The 15,248-nt window shown below is 43.4% G+C and overlaps 1 protein-coding gene and 1 long non-coding RNA gene across 3 annotated transcripts in view; one reads left to right on the top strand and one right to left on the bottom strand.

The window, feature by feature from the left end:
• nbas (NBAS subunit of NRZ tethering complex) overlaps nt 1-15,248 on the bottom strand; it is a 223,581-nt gene that overhangs the window by 55,583 nt on the left and 152,750 nt on the right. For both annotated transcript variants that reach the window (XM_034076461.2, XM_034076462.2), the window contains exons 47-49: nt 14,798-14,988; nt 10,388-10,477; nt 9,137-9,320 (exon numbers count right to left, since the gene is read on the bottom strand). In XM_034076461.2, the coding sequence (XP_033932352.1) occupies nt 9,137-9,320; nt 10,388-10,477; nt 14,798-14,988 (465 nt within the window). The remainder of the gene's footprint in view (nt 1-9,136; nt 9,321-10,387; nt 10,478-14,797; nt 14,989-15,248) is intronic.
• LOC117440177 (uncharacterized) lies at nt 9,293-9,894 on the top strand. Its single transcript, XR_004551232.1, has 2 exons — nt 9,293-9,375; nt 9,782-9,894. It is a non-coding gene; the product is annotated as an uncharacterized lncRNA (long non-coding RNA).

Here is a 15,248-nt window from a genome sequence, read left to right as displayed (position 1 = left end):
ATACAGCATGAATAGAATGGGGACAACCAATCAACTCCTATTCTATTTATTCGTGTCATCAAAAACATATTTCCCAGTTAATGGTTTATAAAGCAGTTCCATACTTGAATATGAGTTGTTTAAGTTTACTAATCTTTTTGCTTAGACCATAGGAATTACATGCATGTATTTATAATTAGAACATGTGTATCATTTCCTTTATTGCTAGATCTGCAGTGGTAAAACTACTGTCTTTACACTCAATCATTGAGACATATGTATGCACACATGTAGCATGACAATAAGTAGTCACCTATTTGTCTAGGAAATGCCACAAACAAATGACCCTAAGTATATTGTTATGAGTAACATAAAGAACACTATAGACACGCGGACAAAATAGACCCTCGGACCTTGACAGTGGTGACATTTGGACGCCTTGCTGTTATGACTAATCATTCAAAAATGAAGGCACACAATCTATCCCTGGCTTCACCTCTCACACCCTCCCTCCCTTTCCTCCCATATCATCTCCCCCACCTCCTCCCCATTCCTAAATGTCAGCATTTCAATTGGGCTCATTAATTCCTCCCTTTTAAGGCATCTCTGTGAGTGTCTGTGCCCGAGGAGTGTGTGTTGGGCTGCTGCGGGATGGAGGAAGGATGATGTATAGTTGAGGTAAGTGGCCAGTTGTTCTTTTTCTGTTTCAGTATCATCTGTGAATCTTTTTTCTCTCTCTCTCTCTGTACATCTCTGATCCATCATTATTTCCCTCCTCTCTCTAATTCTGGCTCTCGAGTTCCCTCTGATCCATCATCCCTGGGTTTGTGTGAGGCAGCGGCTGTGAATCATGCAGTGGCCTTTCCACTGACACGGCCCGGCCTGACCCAGTCTGGACACCACTGGGCTAAACAGCATCCATCATAAAAACCATCTGTCTGGTCCTAACAGGGACTGGCCTGCTGAATGCATGTTTGTTCCGATGTATTATACGGAAAAGCCACTGTATATGCAGACAGCCGAGGCAGGCAGGCAGAATGGGAGGAGGAGGAGGAGGAGGAGGCTTGGACAGACAATGTGAAAAGAATACAAGCATTATCAGATCCTAACAGACTGTGGGGATCTGAGGATTTCTTGACGTGCTGTCAAAGAGGTGTGCGCACAACGCAATGAGGCAAGGATAGAGGATTACACAGTAAGTGAATCAGATCTGTAGGAATACACAATGCAGCTGTGAAACACAGGCAAGCTGTTATCAGGAGACTGGCAAACAAAGGGACAGCTGAAAAACCAATAACCTTTGAGCTTAATCAACTGTGATAATCACCGATAATGGACATGAATACAAATTGAGTTAAGACATTGCAATGCCTACTAATTGTATATATCTTATTAATGTGAGCAATTGGAAACTTGTAGTTATTGGCTGTACAGATGTATTTAACATGGTAATTAAACAACAGAAACAATGACAACAGAGCTGTATAGCCTTATCTACCTCTCAACACTAAATATTAGACTTGCATTTGTCATGTGACCAGAACCGTCTGGAGAACATTTTGGGTGTGAAAAGTAAGTTCTAGGTAGAAATGAATTAAACCTGCCAGCATGGGGTTTTCTTCATTAGTAAAATAAAGAAGTTAGATTGTGTAGAAGCCTGTGAGAAAATGACCTTATAGCTACAGTTTGTACAAGACAAGATGATCTAATGTTGCTTTGGGACAGTTTAGGATTAAAAAAAAAAAAAATCTGAAAGGTTTGCCATATCAACCTAAGCTGTTTCAATATGTCAGCTACTCCCAGGTGACCCACAATCTGTTATCACAGATTTAGATGAGGTGGTTTAAATGAGTCCCTAGTGGTACTGATGCACTAGGCTGCAATCTTAAGGCAGCTTATCAGACAAAAGTGCACAGCAAAAAACATGGATAGATATTTTTAGTGTATTATTTACATAGATTTATAGTTATAATCACAACTCCAAGCATATAGGCAAATGCAATTTAAATGTATGTTTGACATTGTACATTTTGTTTTTAACTATTTTATCTGACAGTTACAGTATATGACATCAATAGTGCTGTCATATCTGTATAGTAAATATGAAGCTATAGCTGATGGCCGATTAGCATAGCTTGGAGTCTTGAAACATGTGGAAACAACTAGCCTCGCTATGCTCGAAGTTAGATAAATCCATCCATTCCAGCATATTTCACAGTTCACTTATTAACAAGTTATTCTTTGTTTGTTTGAATACGTTTTGTAAAATGTGTTAAACTAAAATGTAATTCTATAGCTAGCATTATATTTAGCATAGAGACAAAATCGTATTCCTTTAGTATCTGAACAGAGACACAAAATGGATGTCTGAGTCAGATACAATAATCGGTTCTCCTTTGGCTTGTGATTTGTTTTCAGTTGACCCTATTTGCTATTGTTCATTCTGAATTGACAAGCAGCCAACTACCTGGAAGGTCTTCAACCAAAAAAGCTTCAGGCTGAGCTAATATTGATAAATACATATCAGTCATCAGTAGGTCAGAGCAGACCAAAACTACTCAAACGTTATAATTAGTGTCTGTGACTGTATCCTACCATTTTCTTTAAAAACCTTTGTTTTATCCACCCATCTTTTATCTTTTATCCACCCATCTTCTCCCGCTTATCCGTGGTCGGGTCGCGGGGGTAGCAGTTCCAGCAGAGAGCCCCAAACTTTCATTTCCCTGGCGACATCAACCAGCTCTGACTGGGGGATCCCAAGGCGCTCCCAGGCCAGCGAAGAGATATAATACCTCCACCTGGTCCTAGGTCTACCCCTTGGTCTCTTCCCAGCTGGACGTGCCTGGAACACCTCCCTAGGGAGGCGCCCAGTTGGCATCCTAACTAGGTGCCCGAACCACCTCAACTGGCTCCTTTCGACGCGAAGGAGGAGCGGCTCAACTCCGAGTCCCTCCCTGATGACCGAACTTCTCACCTTATCCCTAAGGGAGACACCAGCCACCCGGCGGAGAAAACCCATCTCGGCCGCTTGTATCAGCGATCTCGTTCTTTCGGTCATGACCCATCCTTCATGACCATAGGTGAGGGTAGGAACGAAAATGGCCCGGTAGACAGAGAGCTTTGCCTTCTGGCTCAGCTCCCTTTTCGTCACAACGGTGCGGTAAAGCGACTGAAGTACCGCTCCCGCTGCTCCGATTCTCCGGCCCATCTCACGCTCCATTGTTCCCTCACTCGAGAACAAGACCCCGAGATACTTGAACTCCTTCACTTGGGGTAAGGACTCATTCCCTACTTGGAGTGGACAGTCCATCGGTTTCCTGCTGAGAACCATGGCCTCAGATTTGGAGGTGCTGATCCTCATCCCAGCGGCTTCACACTCGGTTGCGAACCGATCCAGTGAGTGCTGAAGGTCGCAGACCGATGAAGCCATCAGAACCACATCATCTGCAAAAAGCAGTGGTGCAATCCTTATTCCACCGAACTGCAGACCCCCTCCCCCATGACTACGCCTCGAAATCCGATCCATGTATATTACAAACAGGATTGGTGACAAAGCGCAGCCCTGGCGGAGGGCCAACCCTCACCGGAAATGGGTCCGACTTACTGCCGAGGACCCGGACACAGCTCTCGCTTTGGGAGTACAGAGATTGGATGACCCTGAGTAGAGACCCCCTCACCCCATACTCCCGCAGCACCTCCCACAGTAACTCCCTGGGAACTCGGTCATACGCCTTCTCCAAGTCTACAAAACACATGTAGACCAGATAAGCGTACTCCCAGGCCCCCTCCAGGATCCTTGCGAGAGTAAAAAGCTGATCCGTCGTTCCACGACCAGGACGGAATCCGCATTGTTCCTCCTCAATCTGAGGTTCGACAATCGGCCTGACCCTCCTTTCGAGTACCTTAGAGTAAACTTTCCCGGGGAGGCTGAGTAGTGTGATGCCTCTGTAATTGGCACAAACCCTCTGATCCCCCTTTTTAAAAAGGGGAACCACCACCCCGGTCTGCCACTCCTTCGGTACTGTTTCCGACTTCCACGCAACGTTGAGACGTGTCAACCATGACAGTCCCTCAACACCCAGAGCCTTCAGCATTTCCGGGCGGATCTCATCCACCCCCGGGGCTTTGCCACTGTGGAGTTGTTTGACGACCTCAGTGACCTCGCCCCGGGAGATTGGTGTTGATCCCCCGTCATACTCCAGCTCTGCCTCTAACATAGAGGGCGGAGTTGTCGGGTTCAGGAGTTCCTCAAAGTGTTCCTTCCAACGCCCCAACACTCCATCAGTTGAGGTCAACAACGTCCCATCCTTACTGTACACAGCTTGGATGGTTCCCTGCTTCCCCCTCCTGAGGTGTCGGACAGTTTTCCAGAACAACTTTGGTGCCGCCCGAAAGTCCTTCTCCATGTCTTCTCCGAACTTCTCCCACACCCGCTGCTTTGCCTCGGCCACGGATGAGGCTGCTGCCCTTCGGGCCTGTCGGTACCTTGCAACTGCCTCGGGAGTCCCCCGGGATAACATTACATTACATTACATTGCATTTAGCTGACGCTTTTATCCAAAGCGACTTACAATAAGTACATTCGACCAGGAAGACACAACCTTGAAGAAAACAGAATCATATAAGAACATCAGGTTTCATAACAAATCCCTGAAGGCCTCCTTCTTCAGTCGGACGGCTTCCCTGACCACCGGTGTCCACCAGGAGGTTCGAGGGTTACCGCCCCTTGAGGCACCTAGGACTTTGAGACCACAGCTCCCCGCCGCGGCTTCGGCAATAGAGGCTTTGAACACCGACCACTCTGGTTCAATGTCCCCAACCTCCACAGGAATGCCCGAAAAGCTCCGCCGGAGGTGTGAGTTGAAGGCCTCCTGAACTTGGGCCTCCTCCAGACGTTCCCAGTTCACCCGAACTACACGTTTGGGCTTACCAGGTCTATCCAGAGGCTTCCCCCGCCACTCAACCCAACTCACCACCAGATGGTGATCAGTTGACAACTCCGCCCCTCTCTTTACCCGAGTGTCCAAAACATACGGCCTCAGGTCCGATGATACGATAACGAAATCGATAATGGACCTTCTGCCTAGGATGCTCATAAGTGTACCACATACACTTATGAGCATCCTTATGTTCGAACATGGTGTTTGTTATGGCTAATCCATAACTAGCACAGAAGTCCAGTAACAAACCACCACTCCGGTTCAGATCAGGGGTGCCGTTCCTCCCAATCACGCCCCTCCAAGTGTCTCCATCATTGCCCACATGTGCGTTGAAATCTCCCAGCAAGATTAAAGAGTCCCCTTCAGGATCCCCATACAGGACTCTTTCCAGGGTCTCCAAGAAGGCCGTATACTCTGAACTGCTGTTGGGTGCATAAGCACACACAACAGTCAGAGTTTTCCCCCCCATAACCCGCAGGCGTAGGGAGGCGACCCTCTCGTCCACTGGGGTAAACTCCAACAACGAAGCACCTAACCGGGGACTTGTGAGTATCCCCACACCCGCCCGGCGCCTCACACCTTGAGCAACACCGGGGAAGAATAGAGTCCAACCCCTATCCAAAAGTAAGGTTCCAGAGCCGACGCTGTGCGTAGAGGTGAGCCCAACCAGATCCAACTGGTAACGCTCCACCTCCCGCACAAGCTCCGGCTCCTTCCCCCCCAGAGAGGTGACGTTCCACGTCCCCAAAGCCAGCTTCTGCCGCCCGGGTCTGGTCCGTCGAGACCCTCCGTTTTCACTGCCACCCTTCTGGCAGCGCACCCGACCCCATCGCTGTTTCCCGTAGGTGGTGGGCCCGCGGGACGGAGAAGCGTAGGTGTTGCCCACGTTGCCTTTTCGGGCTGGGCCCGGCCGGGCTCCAGAAGGGGACCCCTTCTGGGCCGGATATCCTCACTTCTTGTGTCGTCTTTCATGAGGTCTTTTGAACCAATCTTAGTCTGGCCCCTTGCCTGAGACCAATTTGCCATGGGAGACCCTACCAGGAACACAAGGTTCCAGACAACACAGCCCCCAGGTTCATCAGGGCACACAAACCTCTCTACCACGGTAAGGTGCTGGTTCTACTTTTATGAATATGCTAATTTCTACATAATTATTATCCCTATTGTCAATGGAAAATTAAAACATTAACAAAATGCAAGTTTAGCATTGTCTGCAATTTGTCAAAGACAATTAACCAGGATGATTTGTAGCATATTAAAATAGACAAATGACAGCAATTTTCACCCGGAATAATTACTTGATCCATTAAAAACGTAAAAAACAACAAGCTGTAGTTTCATGCATTCTAATCTGCTGTATAATTAATGAAAACATTTACATTTCGAGCTCTTTCTTAGAAATACTTTATTTTTTCAAAATATCGCTATCTCCTAATTTGCCAGAAAAATAAGTAATTACAAGTATATACATGAATAACCCGTGACTCCCCTGTCGCTCTATGAAAAACGTGTTTCTTTTTCCTTTCCTTTATTAATTCTTAAATTATATTTTAGTAATGTTGACATTGAGGAAAGAGAGTCAGAAATAAATATCAAGAGGGGTAGGAATGAGAGAGTCATAGAGAGACAAAGAGAAATGGAGGATAGGGAAAGATAATGTTTAAAATCAAAATCAAGTTTTTCTCCATTTCCTGGATGAAGACATACAGTTATCTTTATGCAGGGACTGTACAATTAGTAGAACTGTGTGTGTGTGTGTGTGTGTGTGTGTGTGTGTGTGTGTGTGTGTGTGTGTGTGTGTGTGTGTGTGTGTGTATAGCTGTTTTGCCTCCCCCTGTGATCACAGACAACAGTGCTAATCAGACGCCTTTGTCGGAACAGCGAACACACAGCGGCAGAAACTGAGAGATGAGAGAAACTTAAACATACTACTGATATCCGTTTCACTCACAAATTGTGGCATGACAGCACGGTTGTCATGGAAATCACAGCAGGCAGTCTTTCTCAGTGTGTAAGAGTGAGCGAACATGTGTATGGGTGCCTCACGGGAGGGCTGAATATGCAGTGAAAGACGGCTACATGGGTCTGTGTTTGTGACTGTGCGTCTCCTGGGGAGCGAGTGGGACAAAGTTAGAAGGGAATTGTGCTGATTAGTTGAGGGGCCGTGGGGACAGACGGGGAACAATACTCTCTTCTATCCTTGCCTCTCACCCCACAGCTGTCTCTATCAGAGTCTGGCTTCCACCACTTCTCTCTCCTCCTATAACTACAGTTGCCTTTCACTTTCTGCCTCTAAACCCCAGTGATGAGGTCAGACCAGGGCACCACCACGTTTGGGGCATGGCCTCGGGGCACCAACATTAGTACCAGCGCTGCTTTGGAGTGGTACCAACCGAGTCAACGTGATTACTGTGCCATTATTTTCAGCCAAGAGACAGCCAGTGGAGACAATTAACTGTCTCTCCAATTAGGATCTAAAAGGCAATAAATAATAAGTGGGTTGGTGTATGTACGTGTTTGTTTTAATTTGTGTGTCAGCACACATGTGGACATAAAAAATCGTTCCAAAAAGTAGTCTAATCCCAAAATAAATGTGACATTTGGCTATAAAATCCTTGCTCACACATTTAAAAAGGCCCTTTGGTAGCCTTAGGGAGAAACAAGAGGAAGTGGCACTTCATCTGAAACGGGTCTCGCTATAAGAGCAAGAGACTCGTTTCAAAAGAAGTTGATTCATCTTTAACAAGATTAATTAACTGATCCCTTGGATGTACACTCGCTTAAGAGGGCAAGTGTGTGTGTGTGTGTGTGTGTGTGTGTGTGTGTGTGTGTGTGTGTGTGTGTGTGTGTGTGTCTGTGTGTGTGTGCACCCGCCTGTGTGTGTGTCTTTTCGTCTGGAGTCCGCCCAATTAGTTCAAGAGCTCGGGCCCACACACCTTTCTGTCTACCTGCGCTGACAATGGCCCACGGCTTGGTGCATATATTTACACATTAATTGACCTGCGTGGGCCATTAATTAGACAGTCAGGAAACATAATGACTAATCACTCAACGATACTGTAGGTAACACCAGGAAGAGGAAGGGGGGGGGGGCACGCAACAAACACCCAGCATGCTTATACGCAGATACTTACTGCATTAAACACTACGGCAAATATACAGAGGATTTAGGCATGCTTACAAGCATTTATGTGTTGACTCTAGACTCAGATAGACAACCAAACACATTTATTTTCATAGGAGAGACTAACATATGGCACATAAATAATCACTTTGTCTCTTTAAATTAAATTCCCTTGCAACCAAACTGCATTCCTAAAAGACAGGATGACAGTCTCAGTTTCACAAACTTCCAATTTAAAAATGTTAAGGGTTAAATCATAGTCTGGAATAAAATAAGTAACTAAACGTAAATCAACATTGACTCTCCGTTTAATACAGGACACAAATGGCAGAATTCTAGTTCAACGTTATATATAAATGACTGCCATCTGCATCATGCAATAGAATAAGTGAACCATGTTCTAAAAACACATTCAAATATGATGGTATGTTTGTGTTTTTAACATGTTCTGTTGCTTTTACCTCTTAGAATATTTAACAAACTGTACGATGTCCGTAGGTGTCATGAAAGGCGTCTTAAATAAAATGTATCATTATTATTATTATTTATTATTAAATAGATTTGAATAGAGAGGATTTATGGGTTAAATAAACCACAGTCATGATTTCAGCTCAGTGTTAGCATGAGCTTTAGCGGCAGCATCAATAAACAAACACTAACTACATCTTACTTATCCCTTTAGCAGTAAACCTCTTTTATAGCTGAAAGCCCATAATGTTACATAATGAGAATGCATGTGTCAACATTCACGTGTTAGAATCGGAAGAGTGAGTCAGTTATCCTTCCTCTTAACATATTCACGACCCCATTCCGACTCTGCTCGACTTCCTTCCACTTATCTCTTCCCCCCTCCCATCAATTTCAAGCACCTTTTTTAAATGTATGACCGACGATTGATGTTATGACCTTGGAGAAAAGAAAAAGGGAAAAACATCCGGACATGTGTAGCGTCCTTCACATCAAGTACCAGTGTTATGTTTTTAAAGTGCTTGGGATTAAAGTTGTTTCTGAAGTAATGCATACTCAAAAGCTCTCAAATTCCCAGCCTGTTAGTGAGGGACGGTGGGTAATGGCTGTGTGAGCTGCTCCGTACCTCTCTGTCTTTTAGAACCGCCTGAGTTCTGTAGAGCAGCAGGAGACGGACGTCGCTGTCTTGGAGGCTGAAGTTGCTCTCCAGGATCTGCAGCACGTCGATTCGAGGCCTCACGGGCAGCGTGGCGTCTCCGCAGAATGGATGCAACCACGCCAGGAGGTCATCGGAGGTCAACGTGCTGTCACTGAGAGAGGAGGGGGGGGGAAGGACAGCGGTGAGACAGGCTGAGACAGGCAGAGGTAAAGAGACAGAGGTAGTCTTCAAGTGGCCGGATGTCTTATTCAAGTTCACGCCAATATATTCTTTAAACCTGGGAGAAATTTTCAACATAAACTTCCAATTTTGTTTAAATGTATGACTAATTAAAAAATAAAACATATATTATGTTTGAGTCTTTGTTCAATTGACTGCAGGATGAACTCTGAAATTGCCTTTTCTATTACAAAATATCATTGTTCTTCTTTAAATATATTAAGAGGTCCATCCATCCATCTTCGCCCGCTTATATTAAGAGGTGTTTTACAAAAAGACTTTAAACACATAGGCCAATGTTTTACATAACTATTGGCTGTGAATTGTGTTATGGATATAGCTGGTATGGCCCATGTACCTCCTCATTGACTATTTTCCATGTGTTGCTTTTAGGTACATGTGGAACTGCTTCTACTGCCATCTTGACTTGAAAAAAAGAGAATAACACCTTTGTGATGATCCCTTATGTAATTCTTAAAGCAAAATAAAAGCCCAACATCTACTGGTTTCATCTTCTTTTCTTTGCAATTCAGGCTATTGGTTGGACAGGACATTGGAAAGAGTCACTTTGGGATTTAATAACATTTTCTGATATATTATAGACTAAACAAATAATGAAGAAAATATTTGAATGATAATGGAAATATGTTTTAGTTGCAGCCTTCACCAGAGAGCAGAAAAAGGGAAATGCTTTGTGTTTAACTACACTGTCAGAGAGCAAATGAGGAGTCATTTTGTCACAGACCCATTCGTTTTATTTTGATTTGTTTGGCTGACGGTCAGGCTATACAGTAGCAGGTGCTATCCAAATGTTGTCATAAAAAAAGCTCCCAGGCATGTTGGCGGGTGTCTCTTGTCTAATAAACTATCAAACTGGCATTTCACTGGCATTTGACATGGAGCAGCTGTTTCAGGCTTTGAACAGGGCTGAGAGATAGAGCAAGAGTAAAGTATGACAAAAGTGTGTGGTTTGCGTGTGTGTGTTAGTAGTTAACCTACCCACTCTGGACATTATTGTGCACAGCGGTCACCATGGCCTCCAGGACCCTGAGGGGTTGTGGGTAATTTGTCAGGGCGTCTGGGTCTCCACTGGAAAAACAAACCACATCACCACACAGATCTTACATAATACACTAATTAAGATAACATTTTCAAATTACCACAACGCAGAGGGGACAACAAGTGAGAGAAAAAAAGAAAATGGAAATCAAAGGCTTCTCTACTGAGGGACAGTGTTAGTTAAAACATGTCTGGCAGCGATTAAATGTTTGAAGCAGCTTTGTAAAAATTAACCATCACGAAATCATTTAAAGTCCTACAGACATGAAGCAGAAAACATTTAAACCCGTTGCCATCGTTACAAGCTCCCAGAGCATGTTGCTGAAATTCACCCGCATGTATGATAATCTCTTCAATAAGGTTTAAATGAAATGCAACAGCTCATGATAGTAGGTGAGCATAAAAAGCTAATGTGGGATATTTCTGTAGCGTCATTAGTGTATTTATTGGTGCTGCTGTGGGTTCTGCTGCAGTGTGTGTGTGTGTGTGTGTGTGTGTGTGTGTGTGTGTGTGTGTGTGTGTACACTATGTCGCAAGAAGAGGGCTATTTTTCACAAAGACAGAAAGGGGGAGAAAAAGTGGTGATTTCCCCCGACTCTCTGCTGTGGTGCTGGCCTCATGTGCGCGGACATACACGCAAAGGTGCATACACACTCCCAAACACACACAATATGCATTCGCTCAACCTACAAATGATCGGGCCAAAAGGTAGAAAGATGACGACGCAGCACTTTCTTTATTGCATTTTATCACTGACATTTTCTCTTCAAAGACACGCAAACACAGAGTAGTTATGACTGGAACAAAAGACTTAGGTATGCCTGCTGCGCCAGACTGAAAAACAAGAGCGGCTCATTCATACCTGCCAAACACAGAGACCTGCAACAGCAAACACATACACACTCGTGTTTTTGTATTCACAGAATTAATTTTCCTTGAATGTGTCACACTGTACATGGATATGAATATCTCTTTATGCATTCAAGTATGACTCTGCATGCTTGTGTGTGTGTGTGTGTGTGTGTGTGTGTGTGTGTGTGTGTGTGTGTGTGTGTGTGTGTGTGTGTGTGTGTGTGTGTGTGTGTGTGTGTGTGTGTGTGTGTGTGTGGAAAGAGGGTGAGATCTAGAGGGGAACATCTGTATCAGGCTGCATTCATTATAAGAAGATAATGAATCGGATGAAGGAGGAAAGTGTGTGCGTGCAAGAAATGAGGGTGTGTGTTCATAGGTGATAGTCTCCACATGTCTACTTAACGAGTGTGTGAGCGTGCACAACAGTATGTTCGGCTGTGTGTGTGAGTGTGTGTGTGTGTGTGTAAAGGCAGGTGCCATCTATCTGCACCATGCCCCATTGAGCAGCCATAAAGAAGATCAATCAATGGCCCGATGATATCTGGCCCTGTCACTAAAGCTTTGCGGATTGGTCCATCATTGTCTTGAGGGCATTAGGGGAAAAAACAAAAAAAACACCTCTGGAAATTAGCCTTTATTTGAAAGCCTATGCAACTCTGCTTACATTTTGTGGTCTTTGCATGTTAAATCCAAAACAGTCTGGTATTCTGCAGCCCTACACTCTAGCGTCTCTGTCGGGCTGAATCATCCCTCCTTCACCTTTGAATGCAGCGAGCAGGAACGCACCAATAAAAACTGTGAGTCCAACTCCCAAAGGCAGCAACTGTAGATTTGATTCAACACTGCAGGAATTTGTTTTGACAGTGTTTTTTCCCACTGTCATGCTGAGTGTCGGTGGGTAGGGGGTGTGTTTGGGTGGCCTTCAATACATTAGAAAACACCACATAAAGCCGAAGTAAGAGCTAGATATTTCTCTTAATATGACTTGTTTTATAAATACTATATATATTTAATTTGTATCGATTCTTACCAAGCATCTATGAAAGGTGTGCATGTAGATGATAATGTTTGACAATGTGCAACAGACAATATAATAGAGATTTGAATAAGGAAATAACGGAAATACAACTTGACAGTTTCCTCCTGCCTTCCTTAGGTTTATCACTGTGGGTGGTATATTTGGTAGCACACAGTAAAAAAAGTGCCAGTGGCAGTGTGATTTTCTCAACACTGTCCTATTATTACCAATTTCCAGAACAACTGAGGGCTAACAAGGGGCCGTACCAGTGTGCAACACCATTTATGATTTATAACCGAGTGAAAACACCAGTAATAAAAAAAAATCCTAGGATGTAGAATTGAGAGTCGTGATTTTAGCCAGAAGATGGTGAAGATCTTGGTAGTTATAGAAATTGCAGAAGTAACTTAATTTGTGAATGTTCTCGCCATCTTAAAAAATATATTTTGAACTTCGTTAGTTTAAGGTTTTTCTTATCTAAAAATCCCTTTTTTTTCTTTTTTTTTTTTTTAAATGGGAAATGTTTTGTGTGGATAAACGACTTTTAAACGTGTGCGGTTGCTAGGATACCAGCGGAAACTCCAGGAAGTCACTGTTCCAAGTCTTACATCTTATTATTGCAAATTGCTGTTTGTTTTTTAAAACATATGTCAATTTAATTGCACTTCAGAGGTGCCGTTTTGTTTTTGTTTTTTTAGGACTGATAGGAAATGAAGGCAATATGTGTTGCTGTTTCTATTTTACATGCCAAGCTAAACAAATTTGAAACAGGACCAAGACTAAAATAAAAATAAATAGTTGACAAAATATAAAGAACACATTTTGGCGAGCAGTAGATTAAATCTAATCTTATATCTATTTTATCTATAACTTGTTGTCTACCCAAACTAGACTTAAACTATAAAGGATAGAAATTAGTCTAAAACTAATAACACTTTTTGGGAAAAGACTGACACTGCTTGGAGAGAAGGCAAAAAGGTGTGTTTTCCAAAAGTCCAGGGGCCTCATTTATAACGCCGTGCGTAGGATTCACGTGGGAAGGTCGCTTACGTGGTAGAAATCCAAAAAATAGGTACAGAAATGTTCCGACATTTTCCAATTCACCAAACATTGCGTACCGGCGAGGAAAGTGCGTTCAGCACTTCCTACGCCGGTTTCCCTTTATAAATCACAATCGACTCGAAATGCGGTGCAGCTTTTGCGGGCTTCACGTAATGCCCATATTTGCCTATAAATAGTCAAAGAAACACCCATTCATTCATTTTGACTGACTTCATGAAGAAGATCGCAGGAAATGACGACAGAGCAGCTAAAAAAGACATCTCACACCGTGTCAGATTGTGGTTATTTTGGGAAGGTGGAGATAAATCATTGTTTGGTGGATGCAGTTTGAACCAGAGTAGCAGCATGGAGGTCGGATCGTCACCAAAATAAATAAATAAGTGGTCTGAAAAAGGTTTATGACAAAATAAATACACATAGCCAACCTTCCTCAGGCAGTGTGTTTGTACCGGGGACAGGAGACACCCCCTTGATGAGAGACTGTAAGAAATTATCGGTGAATCCCTCCGGAGTGGAGTCATGACGACTGGATCTGAATTATGTTTATGTTTTTGTAATTGGTGGTTTTCAGTCGATCAGCTGTGCGCAGCGTCTCCACTGCAGCCTGTGCATCTCAACACCCCTGCAGCAACCCTATATCCACCAGTTAGAGGAAATACAACAATGTGTTGTGTTATATTAGCTGTACAATTGACCACATATGGTGTTCTTAGCTTCCATACCTCCTGTGTTTCACGAGCGACTTATCAAGTCTTGGCAAACGGCATAAAACACGATTAAACGTGATAGTATATAAAACCATGCTCGTATCTACAACCTATAGAAATGCAAAACGGCATCAGTTTAGACGTAATTCTGTCCTCCTGCTTACCGCATCATTTATGAGAAAACATTTCATAACATTAAGACAACATATTCGAGGTGGTTTTCAATAACATATCCGTATTTATTTATTTCTCCAAGTTATGTTTTTGTGTGCACTGAGGAGTCTCAAACAGGCGTTTGTTAAATAATTTTAAGATTGGCTTTAATCAATTTGTGAAAATGAATTCTTCATATATGATAAATGAGAGGTAACATTTTATTTATGGTATTATTTCCACACATTTCTCTCCATTCTTCCTTCTGCCAACGGTGTCGCAGTTTCTCGTCTCTCCCATTGTTGTGCTTAGTGCGTACGCATGGGTTAGAGTTTGCGTGGAGGACCGCACATTTTCCCGGCAAGTTAGTATTTTATAAATCGCAAACATTGCGTAGAAACTGGCGTACGCAATTTTTTTGAGCGTATATCCCTTTATAAATGAGGCCCCAGATGTATTCTGCCAAGTTCACAGCCAAGCTCAGTTATTGTGCATGTTGTCAATCGGAGGATGTTGTGTAGTTTTGTATTTTCTAGAGAGAGGAAAAAGAGGAAATACCTGAGTGCGGCCACCACTCTCTCCACAGCATCACGCAGCACCGTTTTCACCGACTGGTTTAAGGGTCCAACAGCCACACGCAGAAGCTCTCCAATGAACTCCAGAGGCTTCCCATCAGTTGCCATGGTGACTGCCAGCTCATGTACTTTTGACCTCTCGGATCGGGATAAATCATAAAGTTGACTGTAAGGCTGGAATACAAACAAAACAACATGAGGTGTTAATGATCACAGACATGTTGTACCTGACATATTTCATTAGGGAAAAAAGAGAAACAAAGGGCAGACTTAGAAAATAAAAGCTTGATCAAATTGATTTAGACAAATGGAGATAAACAAATTTGAGGTGGAGGAAAACTATTTAGAAGAGAAAAACAAAAAGGGCAGAGTGGAGGAAGTCTAGAGGGGTAGGAAGTACAACGTTTTATGAGTGAAGTTTGTTGTTTGGTTCT

This window comes from Pseudochaenichthys georgianus, chromosome 24 (genome assembly GCF_902827115.2).
Source record: "Pseudochaenichthys georgianus chromosome 24, fPseGeo1.2, whole genome shotgun sequence".
NCBI classification, from domain to species: Eukaryota; Metazoa; Chordata; class Actinopteri; order Perciformes; family Channichthyidae; genus Pseudochaenichthys; species Pseudochaenichthys georgianus.
This window is presented reverse-complemented; position numbering and strand designations above follow the sequence as displayed.